Source organism: Rana temporaria, chromosome 3 (genome assembly GCF_905171775.1).
Source record: "Rana temporaria chromosome 3, aRanTem1.1, whole genome shotgun sequence".
In the NCBI taxonomy this organism is placed as follows: Eukaryota; Metazoa; Chordata; class Amphibia; order Anura; family Ranidae; genus Rana; species Rana temporaria.
The window spans coordinates 59283199-59298766 of NC_053491.1; the positions used below are offsets into that span (position 1 = coordinate 59283199).

The 15568-nt window shown below is 43.9% G+C and overlaps 1 protein-coding gene across 1 annotated transcript in view; it reads left to right on the top strand.

The window, feature by feature from the left end:
- The window catches only part of SHC4 (SHC adaptor protein 4), a 142945-nt gene that overhangs the window by 98750 nt on the left and 28627 nt on the right, over positions 1 to 15568 (top strand). The window contains exons 6-7 of the mRNA XM_040342647.1: positions 2483 to 2534; positions 8094 to 8211. Of these exons, the coding sequence (XP_040198581.1) occupies positions 2483 to 2534; positions 8094 to 8211 (170 nt within the window). The remainder of the gene's footprint in view (positions 1 to 2482; positions 2535 to 8093; positions 8212 to 15568) is intronic.

Sequence of the window (15568 nt, forward strand, 5' to 3'; positions counted from 1 at the left end):
TTATTTTATATAGTCACGTCAGAGTCCTATTGTGTTCATTTTAGAGAAATGCAAGGCAATAGAGAAGGGGGCCATGCCCATAGGATGACACTATCCTTTTGAAGATGGCTGGAAGGAGAGCAGGCTTTTACTGTTGATGATATACTCAAGACTTTTCATGATAAAATCGTTTTTTAGTCAATTCTGTTCAGGATTGGTTAAAGTTGGTTAAAGAAAGAGACAGTCACAATTGAGGCCGCAGTGGACAAGCTTTTCGTCTATTAAGCCTCATTTAAAAAAACGTATGGACATCACTCACGTTACAACTGTAAAATGCAGCGAAATCCTGCACCCCTCTCTATTGGAAGCAACTAACACCTCCCCTAATGAGGGTTTGGTTACATCAAATCTTAAAAATATATCAGATTGAGAACATTCTTGCCACAAACCACGGGGAAGAACAATTTAGTAAAAACATGGTTGTGTATTTAGCAGATCTCACGTACAAGTTTTATGTCTCGACACAGTCTCTGGGCCAGATCCACGTAGCGTATCGCTTTTTTAAGTCCGGCGTAGCGTATCTCAGATACACTACGCCGCCAAAACTTAAAGCGTATTTCCTGTATCCACAAAGAATTTGTGTCGTAAGTTATGGCAGCGTAGTGTAAATGTGTCGGCGTAAGGGCGCGCAATTCAAATCACTAAGTTGTGGGCGTGTTTTATGTTAATACGTCTTGACCTCACGTAAATGACGTTTTTTTGGAACGGCATGCGCCGTCCGTGGGGGTATCCCAGTGCGCATGCTCCAAATTAACCTGCAACAAGCCAATGCTTTCAACGTGAACGTAATTCTACGCAAAGCCCTATTCACGAACGTTTTACGCAAACGACGTAAACAACGGAAAATTCGATGCTGGCCCGACGTCCATACTTAACATTGGCTACGCCTCATAGAGCAGGGGTAACTTTACGGCGGAAAAAGCCTTACGGAAACGACGTAAAAAATGCGCCGGCCGGACGTACGTTTGTGGATCGGCGTATCTAGCTAATTTGCATACTCGACGCGGAAATCGATGGAAGCGCCACCTAGCGGCCAGCGTAAATATGCACCTTAGATCCGACGGCGTACTAAGACGTACGCCAGTCGGATCTAGCCCAGCTTCAGGCGTATCTTGTTTTGTGGATACAAAACAAAGATACGCCGGAGCAACCTAGAAGTTACGCGGCGTATCAATAGATACGCCAGCGTAACTGCTTTGTGGATCTGGCCCTCTGTCTTTAGCAGCCAAGGTACACCTGTGGGTCCAAGTATAGGCCTGACATCAGGGGACTGATGTTTCCTGATGGCAAACGTGGTGGAGCTCAGACTGTGGGGGGGGGGTTCCTCCCCAATTCCCTATCCTTTTTTTGGACCATGACAACTATCCCCGTTATATTCAAAATGTGAAAGACAAATCCTCTCAGATCTGAACTCCTTTGTGGTTCACCCTACTGTCACATCCCTATTCTTAGGATCATTGTTTGCCAGACAGTCTGAGTACTAAGGTATTTTATTTTCTGTTCTATTGTATTCGTTTCGCTGTGGCATCTCCCCACGGGATGTAGTCCCAAGGGAGGGGGCGAGCACGCTGACTAACCCCCAGCCAGAACGGCTCGGATGATGGTGGAAAGCTTACTGAGGAGAAACAGGAAGTGAGAAATTCAGACAAAGAAAAAAAACATTTAGAAGAAAAAAAACATTTAGAAGGGAAATCAAGGGAAAAGGTTAGTGAACCAACAAAGCACTAGCTTAAAGCGGATGTGCCATGAAAAAAAAATATTAAAAGCCAGCAGCTACAAATACTGCAGCTGCTGACTTTTAATATTAGGACACTTACCTGTCCTGGAGTCCAGCGCCGTCTGCAGCAGAGGACGAGCGATCGCTCGTCACTCTGCTGCCCCCCCGCCATCCTCAGTGAGGGAACCAGGAAGTGAAGCGCTCCGGCTTCACTGCCCGGTTCCCTACGGCGCGCGCGAGTTGCGCTGCGCCGCTGATTGGCTCCCGCTGTGCTCTGGGAGCCGAGTGTTCCCGTCCAACGGGGGGAGGACGGGAGGTGACGTTCCGCCCGCAGTTTACCCGAAACTGTGTGGCTGGAAGTGGGTGCAAATACCTGTCTTTAGACAGGTTTCTGCACCCCCTCCCCCCTGAAAGGTGTCAAATGTGACACCGGAGGGGGGAGGGTTCCGTTCAGCGGGAGTTCCACTTTAGGGTGGAGCTCCACTTTAAAGGAACCTATTTAGAAAATAAAAAACAAACCTTTACAACCCCCTTTAAACTAGCATTTAACTCATACAGTGAATGGAGAGCCCCACTGCAAGGGAGGATTTTTCTTTCTCTCCAAGTTCATCTTTAACATAACTCTTACTACAAAAAGCCACAACAAAATGTTTGGGTGTATTATTTATTTTTAATATATATATATGTATCATTATATAAGATCTAACATATTTATTTTTATTTTAGGACACCACTGATTATGTTGCTTATGTAGCCAAGGATCCAGTGAACCAAAGAGGTATGACTGATTAGTGCGTACTTTGCGGTCACAAATACAGTATTTTGCTAAATGAGACTCCTAAATCAGTCATTTCTTTCTGTCTGGAAGCTGTCTATGATGTCCTGTGCATAGATATACATTGCTTTGAAATCTTATGGTATAAACCGATAGCTGAAAAGATTACCTGTCCCTTTCCTCCACTTGCTGCTCTCAATAGATTATGGAGAACCTTTATCTGTGAAGACTGGAAGGAGGAGGGAGAATACCGTTTTATTTTTCCCCTGTATCTTATCTTAAAAGGGAGTGTCTAGTGAACTCATTTGGGCCATTTTACATGAGCGCCTTTCGTTCCGATCAGCAGTAGGTCTATCCACTGATCCCCTGCTGATCGGGGCGGATGACTGGTCCGTGTCCACTTTGTTTATGCAGAGCGGACAGGGACAGACCCCGCTTTGCTTTATGGCCAGCCGGGAGTAAGCGGACTACATGGTCCAGTTATAGCTGGCTGACTCTTATCCGGTCCACCCAAAGGGAAGAAGAGACCGTTGTCCACCATTTTTTTTAGTGGTCCTGATAGGACCCAGAGGTAGGTGGTTCATAACAATGCATGGACCTTCCAGTTAATCGGATCACCCGTGTGAAAGGGCCATTTACCTTTAAAAATGCCTTGAGGGATTTAACAATGTAAAAATTGGTCTAACATGCTGATTTAGATAATCCTGTAGTGTTTGTAAGTTATGCGTCTACACAAATCTAGTCATATTCAGAGTTTTGTAAACTGATTTTGCTCATCTCTGATATCAGATAAGAGATCCCTGCCGATCTGTTTCAGTGGCCTTAGTACAGAGTTCACACCAAGTATAAATTGGGCCATAGGCAAATTGATAGAAGAAAATGATAGACTAAACATCAATGCAATTTTTGAGCCATTTCTCATACTAGAAGGCATTATTGAGCACGTTGGGTAATCTAAGGTGCTCAACATTGCAGCAGTTGATTTTGCAGTTTCTTGGATAACTGTGACGGCCCCAGTCTTGCAGTTTATTATGGAGATCAGTGGAGGATAAACCTTGTGTGCACCCAAGGGGTGTATTTATAACAAAAAAAAAAAAATCACATAGCTATATCCATTGAAATTGTATGAAAATGTGTTCTGTGCGAATAGGGCAAAATCGAACATTCCCCAGCTATATTCTCTGCAAGTTGAATGTGTAAATGTAGAAAATACTGCAGTATGGCCACTAGATGGCGCTGGAGATCATTCTTTTTGCCTATTACCGTCAACACCATCTTCTAGCGGCCATAATATGGTAACTAGCTAGCACTATCCTTGGAAATTAGTATGCTTCTTAAAGTGGAGGTTCACCCAAAAAATCATTTTTTAACATTAGATTGAGGCTAAGTATGCGAAGCAGAATCGGGTGTTTATTTTAAAATCAATGCTGTACTTACCGTTTTAGAGATCGATGTTCTTCCACTGCTTCCGGGTATGGGCTGCGGGACTGGGCGTTCCTATTTGATTGACAGCCTTCCGACGGTCGCATACAGCGCGTCACGAGTTCCCGAAAGTAGCCGAACGTCGGTGCGCAGGCGCCGTATAGAGCCGCACCGACGTTCGGGAACTCGTGACGCGCTGTATGCGACCGTCGGAAGGCTGTCAATCAAATAGGAACGCCCAGTCCCGAAGATCATACCCGGAAGCCACGGAGAACATCGATCTCTAAAACGGTAAGTACTGAATTTATTTTAAAATAAACACCCGGTTCTGCTTCGCATAATTAGCCTCAATCTAATGTTAAAAAAAAAAATTCGGATGAACTCCCGCTTTAAATAAAGCATTAGTATGCGCCATCTAGTGGACATAATGTAGTATCTTCCAGATTGCAGATATTATAGCCAGAGAACATTTGATTTTGCCCTATTCACACAAAATGAATGTGCATGCATTTCTGATGAATGAATAGCTATGCAATCTTTTCATGAACACACCCTTAAGTGTGGTCAATACAATTTAGCCTTAAAGTATATCCTTAGACGAATATGTTTAATTTTGTTTTGGATACAGTGTGGAATGGTTAGAACCCATGTAGTGTTTTATTGCTGACTGTGCTGGTCCCTGGGTTTTCATTTCAACACAACATCCTGTGCAGACAAGCACAGTCCCTTGGACTACAGGAGAGTCAGGACGCTCTCTACATTGCAGATAGAGAAAGGAGCTGTGTGTTAGTGGGCGTCCTGACTCTTCTGAAGTCCAAGGGAGGGGCCGAGCACGACCCTCCACACCAGGGAGAAAGCCTCAGACAGGTATCTGCACCCCCCTGAAAGGTGTCAAATGGGGGGGAGGGTTCCGATCAGCAGGAGTTCCACTTTAGGGTGGAGCTCAGCTTTAATGGGCAGTCTGAAAGTACCAAGATGATCGATCAATCAACTTGGGTACAACGAGCCTGCCAGATTCACTTGCAATTATCGCAAGCGCTGCTATAGGGGCAGACTCGTGAGTTTTTCATGCATTTGGTGGGAGCTCAGTAGTGGAGTATGTGATTGGTGGATCTGATGAGTAGAGACCCTCACTTTCCACATTGGGCCTTATAGCTGAGCTCCAGGCTCCTTCAAACATTTTTTTAATTCAGCAGCTACAAATACTGTAGCTGCTGACTTTTAATATTAGGACACTTACCTGTCCTGGAGTCCAGCGGTGCCTTCAGCCCAGCCGATTTTTTTAATTGGCTCTCGGGTGCTGCCATTTCTTGTAGGAGAAATCTGCCAATGAAGCCCTTGCGGCTTCACAGCCGGCTCCCTACTGCACATGCGTGAAGCGTGCTGCGCTTTGTGAACGGCCCAGCAGCATGGGAAGGAGGAAGGGGGCCGATCTTCTGGGAAATTTTGCTGCGGAAAAGTCACCCAGAAGTGGGAGCGGGTACCCGCTGCCCCCAATAGGTGGCAAATGTGCATTTTGTGCTAATTTTTTTCTTATCAATTAGCTTTCCATGGTCTAAAACCAAAATACTGAAACCTGAAAACACTGTAAAGGACGTTTATCAACACCCATAAAAAATTCCCCCAAAAAAAAAGAAAACGAAAAGGTGGCTCAAACATGAACCCAGTCTTACATAAGCTGAAAAGTTCTGGGACCAGCTCTTTTCTAAACTGAACTCATACTGCCATCTAATGGCCACTGGCAGAACAGCTCTTCTGGAGGAAGCGTCCCATTGTTTCCATTTTCTTCCAACATGCTACTGCAAATTCCAAAAGTCTGTATTTATATTGCTTATTATACCTAGAGATTTATTTTTTTAATATATTTTTTTTTCAATATTGCATCTATTTTACATGTACATAAAACAGTTACAGTCCAAGCAGCATACTTGATGATTTTGAACAAATTTATGATTAAAACAAATTTCTGATTAAAAAATATTGTCCACTGCTAATAATGCAGCAGACAGCTGTTATTTAAATACCATTCTGATTGTTTTTAATAGAAGTTTTTTTCGGTGTCTAAAGGACCTCTGAAAAGTCAGGACTGTTTTGCTCTTTTTTTATGACACCTGTCAAAGAAAACAAATCCAAACGATATTTCAGAGCTTATTCCCACCACACGTGTTGCCATTCATTTTGCTGCATTTTCTATTGTTTTCCCTGGAATATATTCACACCAAATATCCTGCATGCTGCATTGGGGTCAGTTCAAATGCAGCCTCAAAAAAGAAAATTTTAAGTATCCAAAATGTGTGTCAGTGCACATCAACACAATGCAGGAAATGTATTAAAAGTAGAGCTGACGGAATCAAGAGCGGCTGTGCATGGCAACCAATCAGTTTCTATCTTTTATTTTCAAAGCTTAACTGAAAAAACTGAGGATGGAATGAATCTGATTGGTTGCCACAACTTGTAATAGAAAAAAAAGAAACGGCTGCACATCCAGAGATTCCGATTGCCTTTTATTGTTCACAGTGATAACACCAAAGACACCAACATAAGGTCACTTTACTATAGGGCAGGGTTATGCAATTAGCGGACCTCCAGCTGTTGCAGAACTACAAGTCCCATTAGGCATAGCAAGACTCTGACAGCCACAAGCACAACACCCAGAGGCACAGGCATGATGGGACTTGTAGTTTTGCAACTAGGTCCGCTAATTGCATATTCCCGCTATAGGGTCAGTATATGGATTGAAAACTGTCTACAAGGGTGAGTTCAGAGGGTGGTGATAAATGGGGAATACTCAGGTCAGGGGGTGGGTAGTGGGCTCCCCCATGGTTCTGTGCTGGGACCAATCCCAATTTATTCATAAACAACCTGGAGGATGGGGTGAACAGTTCAATCTCTGTATTGCGGACAATACTAAGCTAAGCAGGGCAATAACTTCTCTGCAGGATGTGAAAACCTTGCAAAAAGATCTGAACAATGTAATGGGCTGGGCAACTACATGGCAAATGATGTTCAATGTAGGAAAAAAAATGCATTTGGGTGGCAAAAATATGAATGCAATCTATACACTGGGGGGAGAACCTCTGGGGGAATCTAGGATGGAAAAGGACCTGGGGGTCCTAGTAGATGACAGGCTCAGCAATGGCATGCAATGCCAAGCTGCTGCTAACAAAGCAAAAAGAATATTTTCATGGATTAAAATGGGGATTAACTCCAGAGATAAAACGATAATTCTCCCACTCTACAAGACTCTGGTCCGGCTGCACCTGGAGTATGCTGTCCAGTTCTGCAAACCAGTCCTCAGGAAGGATGTACTGGAAATGGAGAGAGTACAAAGAAGGGCAACAAAGCTAATGAAGGGTCTGGAGGATATTAGTTATGAGGAAAGGTTGCGAGCACTGAACCTATTCTCTCTGGAGAAGAGACGCTTGAGAGGGAATATGATTTCAATTTACAAATTTACAAATACCGTACTGGTGATCACACAATAAGGATAAAACTTTTCCGCAGAAGGGGGTTTAACAAGACACGTGGCCACTTATTAAAATGATAAGAAAAGAGGTTTAATCTTAAAATACGTAGAGGGTTCTTTACTGTAAGAGCGGAAAGGATGTTGAATTCCCTTCCACAGTCGGTGGTCTCAGCGGGGGGCATCGATGGTTTCAAGAAACGATTAGATAAGCTCCTGAACAACCACAACATACAGGGATATACAATGTAATACTGACATATAATCACACACATAGGTTGGACTTGATGGACTTGTGTCTTTTTTCAACCTCACCTACTATGTAACTATGTAACAATAAAAGGCAATCGGAATCTCTGGATGTGCAGCCGTTTCTTTTCTTCTATTACAAGTTTCCCACGGAGACGGGTCGGGGCTGGCACTCTATGAGACACTCGACTTCAAGCTCTCATCATACACCTGGAGCAGCGGTTCTTTTTCCTTGTATATTGCCATGCACACCTGCTCCAGATTATGTCTACTGTGCGGTAAAACAGGCATTCTGGCTCAAACAGACCCTCAACTTTTATTAATGGTAATAATAAAATCTATTAATGTAAAATGTATAATTATGACTAATAATTTAAAGGATAATTGCTAGAATTTTCACTGGGGATGTTTTGGCTTTTTTTTTTCAGCATGCCACATTTTAGAGTGCCCAAACAGCAAAGCCCAAGAAGTGATCAACACTATTGGACAAGCATTTGAACTGCGTTTTAAACAGTTTTTGAAAAGTCCATCCTTCAAAGATGAGAGGTGGGTCCTCCTTGTGATTACGGTAATTAAGGGGTCAGCTGATTGTCCTGTGAAACTTCATGTACATTTGTTCCATGTGAATGGGGGCAAAATTAATAATATTAGGTATTTTCTGTCCAGGCCACTAGATGGACCTAAAGAGCACAGTAAAAATAGATGTATATTTCCAATGGTTTTCAGTTCCATCTGCTGGCCATAATGTGGTATTTTCCTGATTCAATCTATTCTGTATGAAAGAAAAGCATTCAGCCTGGAGAGAAAATCACCTAATACTATGTTTTTGCAACCAGTCACAGAGGACAATTGTACAAGCAGTTTCAACGGTCCACAGTAACTGATATTACTATTACAACTGTTTATATTGATTTATTTATTGGCATGATAATTTTGTTTAGTGACTCAAGAAAAATCCAAAACTGATTTTATTTATCTTTCCACACTAAACTACGGAAAAATTCTGTTTGATTGTTTCCTATGGCATACAATGATTGTTTCCCATGGCATACAATGAAAAACATTCTACCAGTACAGGAAATAGCCAAATAACATTTGTTTTTTGCCCATTTGCACAGAATGAATGTACAGACTGTAATTACGTGAATCACTATTCAGAATATTTATAAATACAGTACACCTCTTAACTAGTTAACTAGGCCTTGTTGCATATGTGTGGCATGTCTAAAGAATGAATAGGTTAAGACAAGCTTACAGGGGAGAAATTGTGTGCAAGCCCTGGACTAGGAGGAGGAGTATGAGGAACCCTTGGACTAGGAGGGGGAGTGTGAAGAACCACTGGACTAGGAGGGGGAGTATGAGGAACCCCTGGACTAGGAGGGGGAGTGTGAAGAACCACTGGACTAGGAGGGGGAGTATGAGGAACCCCTGGACTAGGAGGGGGAGTATGAGGAACCCCTGGACTAGGAGGGGGAGTGTAAAGAACCCCTGGACTAGGAGGGGGAGTGTGAAAAACCCCTGGACTAGGAGGGGGAGTGTGAAGAACCCCTGGACTAGGAGGGGGAGTGTGAAGAACCCCTGGACTAGGAGGGGGAGTGTGAAGAACCCCTGGACTAGGAGGGGGAGTGTGAAGAACCCATGGACTAGTAGAGGGGTGTGGAGAATCCATGAAATATGAGAGGGGTGTGGAGAATCCCTGGACTAGGAGAGGGGTGTGGCGAATCCCTGGACTAGGAAAGGGGTGTGGAGAATCCCTGGACTAGGAGAGGGGTGTGGAGAATCCCTGGACTAGGAGAGGGGTGTGGAGAATCCCTGGACTAGGAGAGGGGTGTGGAGAATCCCTGGACTAGGAGAGGGGTGTGGAGAATCCCTGGAATAGGAGGGGGAGTGTGAAGAACCCCTGGACTAGAAGGGGGGAGTGTGAAGAACCACTGGACTAGGAGGGGGAGTGTGAAGAACCCCTGGACTAGGAGGGGGAGTGTGAAGAACCCATGGACTAGTAGAGGGGTGTTGAGAATCCATGAAATATGAGAGGGGTGTGGAGAATCCCTGGACTAGGAGAGGGGTGTGGAGAATTCCTGGACTAGGAAGGGGGGATAATGTGGAGAATCCCTTCGACTAGGAGAAGGGGGGTGTAGCGAATCTTTAGACTGGAGGGGGAGGTGAAGAATCCCTTACCTTGGAGGGGGGATTGTGAAGAATCCCTGGACTGGAGGGGGTGTGGAGAATCCCTTACCTTTGAGGAGGGATGGTGAAGAATCCCTGGACTAGACGGGGTGGGGGTTGGAGAATCCTCGGACTGGAGTGGAGGAGTGTGGAGAATCCCTGGACTGGAAAGGAAGGGGGGTGGCGAATCCCTGGACTAGGGGAGGTGCATTCCAAAATCCCTGGACTAGGAGGGGGGTGGAGAATCCCTTACCTTGGAGGGGGGATGGTGAAGAATCCCTGGACTGGTGGGGGTGGGGGGTGGAGAATGTCTTACCTTGGAGGAGGGATAGTGAAGAATCCCTGGATGGGGTGGGGTGGGGGTTGGAGAATCCTCTGACTGGAGTGGAGGAGTGTGGAGAATCCCTGGACTGGAAAGAAAGGGGGGTGGCGAATACCTGGACTAGGAGGGGGGTGGAGAATCCCTTGACTGGAAAGGAGGGGAGAATCCTGGATTAGTGGAGGTGTGGACTAGGAAAGGGGGGGTGTGGAGCAGTCACTAAAGCATATGCACGTTTAAGCCCCTTCCATTATTGACGCAACTTGACCACACCCACAATATGGTGTTCACTTTTTCATGACTGACCCCCTGTTTTCCAGTGGATCCTGGGCAATGCTGCTCTGGGACCACAACATCTACAGTCAGTATGGTAATTGGGAGGAGACCGATGAACATCCGTTCCCTGATCTCCTATCTCCTCTGCAGTACTTTGAACTGGAAATAAGCTCTGAGAACTTCCGGTTCCAGAGATATCCTGTCCTGTCTAGAAAGCCAGGCGTTCAGCTGACTGTGCTCAGTTAGCTGGAGCATAGGGCAGGGGAGACATTGGGGGTCTAATAGACCACTAATGTGTCCATAAAGGGTACCTGTCACCTGTCCAATGCTTTCACATAGGGGACTTTTTAGCCCCCTTGTGATAGCTAAAAAATTAAAGTTTTAAAAAGTGATAAAACAATAAAAAAAAATAAAGTCATAAAAATAGATGAAGTCCTTAATGATCATCCAATAACAATGATTATAATTGATATGCGTTTTTATCACCCAAGTGGACCTCCACCAATATTAATCTACTATGCCTCCTTACCAGAGGTCTAGACTCCAAATTATAAGAATCTAGACAGGTGTGATATGTGTGAAGGAATTAGAATGATATCCCCGTCAAACATTCCCTTCTTCCCATAACGAAGATCACCCAATATTCCACGTGGAGGAATATTCCTGGAATCGCCCAATAACCCACACATGAGTCAGAGCTTACTGCTGGAACAAGACACTTTAATGGCAGCATGCTGCTGGTATATATGCAGTTTACAAGCTAAATCCTCAATCAAAGAACAATGAAATCTCCACCCCCTTTCCACACACAGTGGGGGCTCTCATACAGATTATAGGCAGACACTTCGGCGCCGACTCTGAAGACACATTTCTTTAGATAATGACATCAGTGAAGGTAATTACTAGTTGTAACAGAATACGTTATCTAGACAGCTTGGCCCCGCATATAGAAGAGGTAATTACCACAATGAAGCAATCAGAATAATTAACATGAGCCCCTTCTAATCACAGTAAACAGTAAACACAGGGCTTCTTCACACAACACACTAGATCATTTACCCTTTCATACACAGCATTAGTGTTGAGCGGAATACGCCATATTCGATTTCGCGATATATCACGAATATATAGACGAATATTGGTGAAATATTCGCTAAAATCGAATATTCGCAATATTTTATAAAAAAAAAAATCTTGCGAAATTTCGCTAATGCGAAATTGATTGCGAAATTCTGAAACATTCAATTTCACCTGCCCTTTGGAAAAAGTGTGGTTTTACGTAATGGACCCTGCAACTAACAACAAGGTATTAATAAAATTAATACATTATTATATAGATTTGAGGGTTTACTTTGACCAATTTGTATATTGATTAGTTTAATAAATATTGAATAACCATAGATTTGGAAAATACAGATCTCTCCTCTAGACTGACCTGTATTGAGTTAGGTAAAGATCAACCGCACACTGGGGCCCCTGATTCTGTTGAGTTAAAAAAAAGCCAAGTAAACCGTTTACGTTGACATCTCTTAAATGTCTTTATGTTAAACAGTTATTATTCTCATTAAAGAGGTGAAATGCAAATGTTGACACGGGACAAAAGATGGAAAATTCTTTGAAGATGTGATACACTGGAAAAACGCACAGAAACACTCCACTCTCTCTAGCCACCTTGTGAATCTGCACTGAAATACTGCTGGGAGTGATCTTATATACTGGTCGTGCAGGCAGGTTCCTATTGGTTGCTATGGAGGTTGCTAACCTCTGACAACTGTGGTAGGAGAACTCTGATTGGCTCTGATGCAAAAGAAGGGCTGAGAAAGTATTCGCGAATAATCGTAATACGAATATTCGCGATAGCGAATATTCGTCAACATAAAAGGATCGCCTCAGCTTAGCTACTCGGCCCAGGGTCTCTAATCATACCAGCAATGCTTTTAGACGTCGATGGAGATCACTAGGATGTGATCTGTTTTAAAAAAAAAATTGAAAAAATGCGAATATTCGTAATAGCGAATTTTGGCCGCGATATTCGAGTTATTCGCGAATAATCGAATATGCAATATTCGTAACGAATATTCGCAATACGAATATTCGTGAGCAACACTACACAGCATTACTAGCAGGGAGAATTAACTGAAGCATATCCTTCACAATATGCAAGTATAGAAGATCCAATCAGCTTCCTCTATTATATTGTAGGTGGTGGTTCTGTCGTGGCTGATGGTAAAGTTTACTCCATAGTAGGGCCCATGAAGGAAAGATAAAACGGCCACGTAGTGTAAAACTGCTTAACAGTTTATTTAAATAAATTAGTGATAAACACTTACAAAAACCCAAGACATCCTTGAAGTCGATCGACCAGTATACAGGATTGGCGTGCGTGGTACCTCACGGACATGGACTACACCTGGCGTGTTTCGTTTGAATTAACGTCCTCTGGGGCATGGGCCATGATGCCCCTGAGGTTTTTAATTGTAACGAAACAGGTGGAGTATAAATATATAAAACATTTTAGTGACATTACTTCTTTAAGGGCAATTAGCAAAGCGTAACGTATATCGGCAGTTATACAAATTGAAAACATCCACAAGTAAAGGGAAAGGAAATGCTTTTTCTCCCCTCGCGGTTCTGGGAAATAAAATACAGACGTTTCCACTGAGTGCTTCATGGAGACATTTTAGAGCGCTTGCCAATTAAAATAAACCATGTTTTTACTTGATCGCATAAAAAAAGACTTTATCTTCCGAGGAGAATAGTGAAGGAAACTGAGAACTCCTTGGAGGCCGCAGAATGTTGTAACGCAAGATAAGACGTTTTACATGAAAACTTCCAGATGTGGCAATTAACAAAAAAATGACATTGACATCCTAACCTGGGGAGAAAATATGCAATAAAATAATATATGCGATGGAAAAGATACTGATATGCACGCCACCAATGGTGAATTCTTTAGATCAGGCACATTCCCCCATAGTGATCACTCATGATGCTTCCCATGCCCCATTGAACAAAACCATCAACAAGTCAAACTTATCAGTTATTATCCCTCCCCTCCCCCAACTTCCTCCACTTGCTGCTTTTCTGTCTCTGTTCTAGACATTTCACATATCTCTCACAGAAGACATCTAAAGTCATACATCTCTTTAATATCTTGTCTAGACTTTTTTTTCCTAATACAATTCAAGCCATTCTAGTGACTTTTCTGTTATTTGTAACAATTTAACTGCTCAGTGCCCAGCATACGTACGTATATAAACGTCCTGGTATCATTTTTTAGAGCTGCCAATTGGCTTTCCTATAAAAGTGATCCATAGGCGTGCGCACAGGGTGTGCCCGGTGTGCCTGGGAACACCCTAATCCCCTTGCGTGGCACAGATTTCCATTTTAGACCCCCTGATATTTCACTAAAGCCCCCTAATGGGGCTACTAAAAAAACAATTATAATAAAAAAAAATATAAAATTGTGTAGAATAATAAAAATAAAAAATACTAACACCATCCACTGCCCTACTGACACCAATCTCTGCTCTAGTGACACTGTCCACTGCTCTAATGACACCAATCTCTGCTCTAGTGACACTGTCCACTGCTCTAATGACACCAATCTCTGCTCTAGTGACACTGTCCACTGCTCTAATGACACCAATCTCTGCTCTAGTGACACTGTCCACTGCCCTACTGACACCAATCTCTGCTCTAGTGACACTGCCCACTGCTCCAATGACACCAATCTCTGCTCTAGTGACACTGTCCACTGCTCTAATGACACCAATCTCTGCTCTAGTGACACTGTCCACAGCTCTAGTGACACCAATCTCTGCTCTAGTGACACTGTCCACTGCTCTAATGACACCGATCTCTGCTCTAGTGACACTGTCCACTGCTCTAATGACACCAATCTCTGCTCTAGTGACACTGTCCACTGCCCTACTGACACCAATCTCTGCTCTAGTGACACTGCCCACTGCTCTAATGACACCGTCCTCTGCTCTAGTGACACTGTCCACTGCTCTAATGACACCAATCTCTGCTCTAGTGACACTGCCCACTGCTCTAATGACACCGTCCTCTGCTCTAGTGACACCATCCACTGCTCTAATGACACCAATCTCTGCTCTAGTGACACTGTCCACTGCTCTAATGATACCAATCTCTGCTCTAGTGACACTGTCCACTGCTCTAATGACACCAATCTCTGCTCTAGTGACACTGTCCACTGCTCTAATGACACCAATCTCTGCTCTAGTGACACCATCCACTGCCCTACTGACACCAATCTCTGCTCTAGTGACACTGTCCACTGCTCTAATGATACCAATCTCTGCTCTAGTGACACTGTCCACTGCCCTACTGACACCAATCTCTGCTCTAGTGACACTGTCCACTGCTCTAATGACACCAATCTCTGCTCTAGTGACACTGCCCACTGCTCTAATGACACCGTCCTCTGCTCTAGTGACACTGTCCACTGCTCTAATGACACCAATCTCTGCTCTAGTGACACTGTCCACTGCTCTAATGACACCAATCTCTGCTCTAGTGACACCATCCACTGCCCTACTGACACCAATCTCTGCTCTAGTGACACTGTCCACTGCCCTACTGACACCAATCTCTGCTCTAGTGACACTGTCCACTGCTCTAATGACACCAATTTCTGCTCTAGTGACACTGTCCACTGCTCTAATGATACCAATCTCTGCTCTAGTGACACTGTCCACTGCTCTAATGACACCAATCTCTGCTCTAGTGACACTGTCCACTGTTCTACTGACACCGATCTCTGCTCTAGTGACACTGTCCACTGCTCCAATGACACCTATCTCTGCTCTAGTGACACTGCCCACTGCTCTAATGACACCAATCTCTGCTCTAGTGACACTGTCCACTGTTCTAATGACACCAATCTCTGCTCTAGTGACACTGTCCACTGCTCTAATGACACCAATCTCTGCTCTAGTGACACTGTCCACTGCTCTAATGACACCAATCTCTGCTCTAGTGACACTGTCCACTGCTCTACTGACACCAATCTCTGCTCTAGTGACACCATCCACTGCCCTACTGACACCAATCTCTGCTCTAGTGACACTGTCCACTGCCCTACTGACACCAATCTCTGCTCTAGTGACACTGTCC